Raw genomic sequence first — 4341 nt, 5'->3', positions numbered from 1 at the left:
GTGATTGTAAAAAAGTTTAACGCGTATATATATCGTTACTCCCAAAAAACTCACTCAAAAGAAATCTTATAAATGCGCTGATCTCTAGTCTCTTTGATCTCTCTCACTTGATATATATATATATATATATATATATATATATATGTATATAGATGAGCTTGATCAGTTGCTTCCCTCGAGAAATTCACAGTCAAATTATTCAGCGCCCTCCCTCGTTTTTCCAATTTTCTGCCCAGCTTATAAATTGTTCTCTGCAATATATCTCTTTTTAGAAAAGACAGAAAAATCATAGTATTAATTCTTCCGGCTACCATGATCAGCTCCGCTTCATTTTTATTGATCAAGACATTTAAGCTGATCATGATCAAGATCTTCTTCGTAGAGAAGTTGCATGAATGTTAGTTATATTCTTCCATATGTCGGACGGTACGAGCTAGATCAGTATAAGTACTCTTACGCTCAGCAACTTTTTGTTTATGCACATTTGATCGTCTACGTGTCGGTTGGCTGATCTCATTTTCCGGGTCATTTCGTTCTGTTCCCAGAAGAGACATCAAATCAGCGTCCTAGCTCCCCATACTTACAAATTGATTTCTGATCTTAGACCGTCCCTAGCTAATTAGTTTTCTTCCACCGTACGTGATCTTGAAGTAGGAAGCACCAAGGACGTTATCTCTGCTAATTATAAAGGTTTCAATCCATGACCACGATCGTTTTGAATTATTACTGCATGCTGAGTTTATCAAGGATGATCTAATACTAGCCCAAGGCAAGGTTCCGATCGAGAGAGAGAGAGAGAGAGATGAATAATTCAACCCAACAAGCAGAAATACAGCTTCCAAGAAACGACTGTCATGCTCACAAGAAAGTGGTGAGGTACAAGGAATGCCACAAGAACCATGCAGCTGAAAATGGTGGGAATGCAACTGATGGTTGTGGAGAGTTCATGCCAAATGGAGAAGAAGGCACCTTTGAAGCCCTGAAGTGCTCAGCCTGCAACTGTCACAGAAATTTCCACAGGAAAGAGATTGAATCTGACTCATGCTCCTCTCACTGTTATCACACTACTCCAACCATACTCAACATCAATGCTAGGAGATCACCTAATTGGGGCCATCATGAAGATCAGTACAATGCAGTTCTGGGGTCATCCATTGGGTGCCCTACAACTACAATGATGATTTCCTATAAAAGTGGGTCGGTCCCCTCAGAGTCGAATGATGAGAAGGAAGATGCATATGGGAGCTGTCCTGTGGCAAGGCCGGCTGATAAAGTGAAAAAGAGGTTTAGGACCAAGTTTACAAAAGAGCAGAAGGAAAAGATGTTGAGCTTTGCAGAAAAGGCTGGTTGGAGAATGCAGAAGCTAGAAGAATCTGCTGTGCAGCAGTTCTGCCAAGAGACTGGGATCAATAAGAGAGTTCTAAAGGTGTGGATGCATAACAACAAACACCACTTTGCAAATAAAAACTCCACTAGCTAGATCAAGCATTCTGATCATCTCATATTTCATTGCATGATTTCCAATTAACTTACTTTATTAAATTCTTTTCATAATTTAATATTTTCTTTTGCTGGTAGCTAGCTGTCGCGTATCTTACATGTTTTGATTTATACTAGCTAGGTAGTCTAGCTAGTTTAGTGAGCTAATATATGAAGATTGTAAGATCAGCTCTGCTAGCTGCTGTAGATCATATATGTTCATCCTTTGGAAAGTATTTGAGCTTATTTCTCTATCTACAATCTTAGATTGCGTTTGGGTAGCGAGCTATATATTTTCAGGTATTATGTAAATAGTAGTTAGATAGAATATTGAATATTGAATAGTAGTAAATAGTAATAAAAAGTAGGTAAAAAATAATAATAAAATCATAAATAGGAGTTAGATATTCTAAAAATATTCTCAATTTCCAAACTAGTTTAATCTGTTCAGTGGTTTCTTTAATTATTTAATACCTCACTTTTCTTGATCAGTTAAACTAGATCAAAAGATAGAATATATATTAAAGAAATAAACAATTATGTGTGGAATAATTCGGTGACAACGGACCTTCTTTTTAATTTTCCCTGGGGAAAGTAGAAGTTGATGAGTCATCTTGAAAGTGCTTATAATATATATATATATATATGCTGCTTTTGTTTGTTTATTGATGATGATCTAGCTAGGATCAATTCATTGTCGAGGATACAGCAAGGAATTATGGAAAGTACATGCATGAAACATTAACTAATTTTTCACTTCACTTGAATGTTCATATATATTGCATGTATGAGTTTACAGTACTCCGTCATTAATGAGATGTCAAATACATACACTGTACGTAGTACTTGGGAATTAGTACAAATTATAAAAGGAAAATACTATTTCCACGTAGATTTTCTATCGACCGAATTGTATTTTATTTTTTTTATTTAGTGATTAAGAAAGTATTTTTAAATAATTTTATGATTTTTTTATATTTTTTAAAAATATTTGAAGTGTTTAAAAAAATGATTGAAAAAAAAAAACATTTACCTTTCGGTTGAAGATAGAAATCTTCTATGGGTGTTGCAGTTTCCATTATAAAAAGCCGCGGCGCGAGTAATGTTATGGGAGATCAGAATGCCAATGTAGCCATTATTCTTTTTCTTCATTATTGTGCGTGGTAACATTAATGAAAAGATAAGGTTTGCATGCACGAGAAAGTGTATACGTGTGCGGAAGCCCGCTTGAGCGGGAGATCATGAATCATGATCTATATATATATTAATATATATATATATAGAGAGAGAGAGAGAGAGAGAGAGAGAGAGAGAGAGCATGCGAGTAATACTGTACGTATTAGTTGAATTAAATTGGTTTCTTGAATAACTTCATGAGGGAATTAGTTCGAAACTCACTTCATAGGTACTACATATATACCTTTATTTCATTAATCCGATTTTTTCGGTTTTATCTAAAATTTCACTATACGTATTACCATGCATGCATGCATCCAAAATTTCGTCGTTTTCATTTTCTGTTTCCCAGTAGTACTGTTTCTTTGTTAGATTTACAGTACTAGTACTTGTGATTTACCCCAAACTGATCATCACCCTTTTTATTACCATTATATATATACATATATATATATATATATAGAGAGAGAGAGAGAGAGAGAGAGAGAGAGATCTTGTACGGTACGTATAACGCAAGTGTTAATCCGATGGATAACTAGTCTCTTAATTACGGCCTAATTATCCATGTTTTGAACCAAAATAAGCTAAATTACCACATAGATCAATTGCCTGATTTCCATGCATGGATCAGGTGCTAATTCCAACACATGACATCATATATATATATATATGATGTCATGATGTGTTTAGTTTTAGTGCTACTTAATTAGTATAAATATAATATATCTGATTTACCGGCTCGACATGCAAATCTCGTTGAGAGCTTTGAAACGTAAAGCCAAAGAATAATTGAGTAATTACAAGTGAGGGATCATGTGCAAAGGATTAGATCAGTAGTAATCTTCGCCGGAAGATCAATTAATATATATATATATATATGTCTTAGAATTGCAGGTCTTATCATGATAATCATAGGCACTAATTGATATTGCATCCGGCCATGATCCTTCATGAATTAATTATAAAAAGGCCACACTTCAAGCGATTAATCATTCCTATAAATATATATATATATTATTAATGTTAAAACAAATCCATAGTGTTTGCTTTTGGATCCTTGGATTCTCATTTAATCCAACTAAGGCTCGATCTGCTTTTCATACAAGTAGAAATTAAGAAAGAAAATGGTTTCATGAGCCACTGGAGCTAGACAAGGCCAGTTAATTTAAATCTACTCAATTTAAAGATCGAGGCAGTTTTCCCCATATTTCTGTCACTCGTATTAATATCTTACAAATTAAGAAAAGCAATTGGAATATAAATTCATATCATCTCTCAAACACAAATGTTTTACACATCATTGTTGTGGAAACATGTTCACTTTACTTCCAATCAGGATTCTATATAGATTTCCACATACATAGGTTCACCGATGTTTGAGTACGGGATAATATATACCATTCATGATGGTAATGCCACAAAGTCTGGTCCCAGCCAAACTTTCCTATAGTACTATGCATTCGACCAAAATATGTACACCTATAAGTTGTGCAAGGTTTCTGGCTGTATTTTAATGGCAATTGACATTCAGCCTTTACTACAAATAAACATTTCTTCCACAGTTTAAAGCTGGTTAATTTTTGGACAAGCAACCGGACATGCATACTATTAATTACCTGAAAACCAGCACAACCTATCACTAGAATTTAAATCCATGGGAGGTGAAAGAGGAATGAATGGAAGACA

At 34.5% G+C, this 4341-nt stretch overlaps 1 protein-coding gene across 1 annotated transcript; it reads left to right on the top strand.

The window, feature by feature from the left end:
- Positions 1 to 767: 767 nt before the first annotated feature.
- LOC108982346 (zinc-finger homeodomain protein 4-like) lies at positions 768 to 1480 on the top strand. Its single transcript, XM_018953693.2, has one exon. It carries the CDS (start codon positions 803 to 805, stop codon positions 1478 to 1480), a length of 678 nt encoding a protein of 225 aa, XP_018809238.1. The 5' UTR covers positions 768 to 802.
- The last annotated feature ends 2861 nt before the right edge of the window (positions 1481 to 4341 follow it).

This window comes from Juglans regia, chromosome 6, assembly GCF_001411555.2.
Source record: "Juglans regia cultivar Chandler chromosome 6, Walnut 2.0, whole genome shotgun sequence".
In the NCBI taxonomy this organism is placed as follows: Eukaryota; Viridiplantae; Streptophyta; class Magnoliopsida; order Fagales; family Juglandaceae; genus Juglans; species Juglans regia.
Note: the sequence above shows the minus strand (reverse complement) of the source record. Positions and strands in the feature narration are given on the sequence as shown.

What these genes read in the sequence shown, in the direction of transcription:
- LOC108982346 (XM_018953693.2), top strand. Translation starts at nt 803, where the DNA reads ATGAATAATTCAACCCAACAAGCAGAAATACAGCTTCCAAGAAACGAC.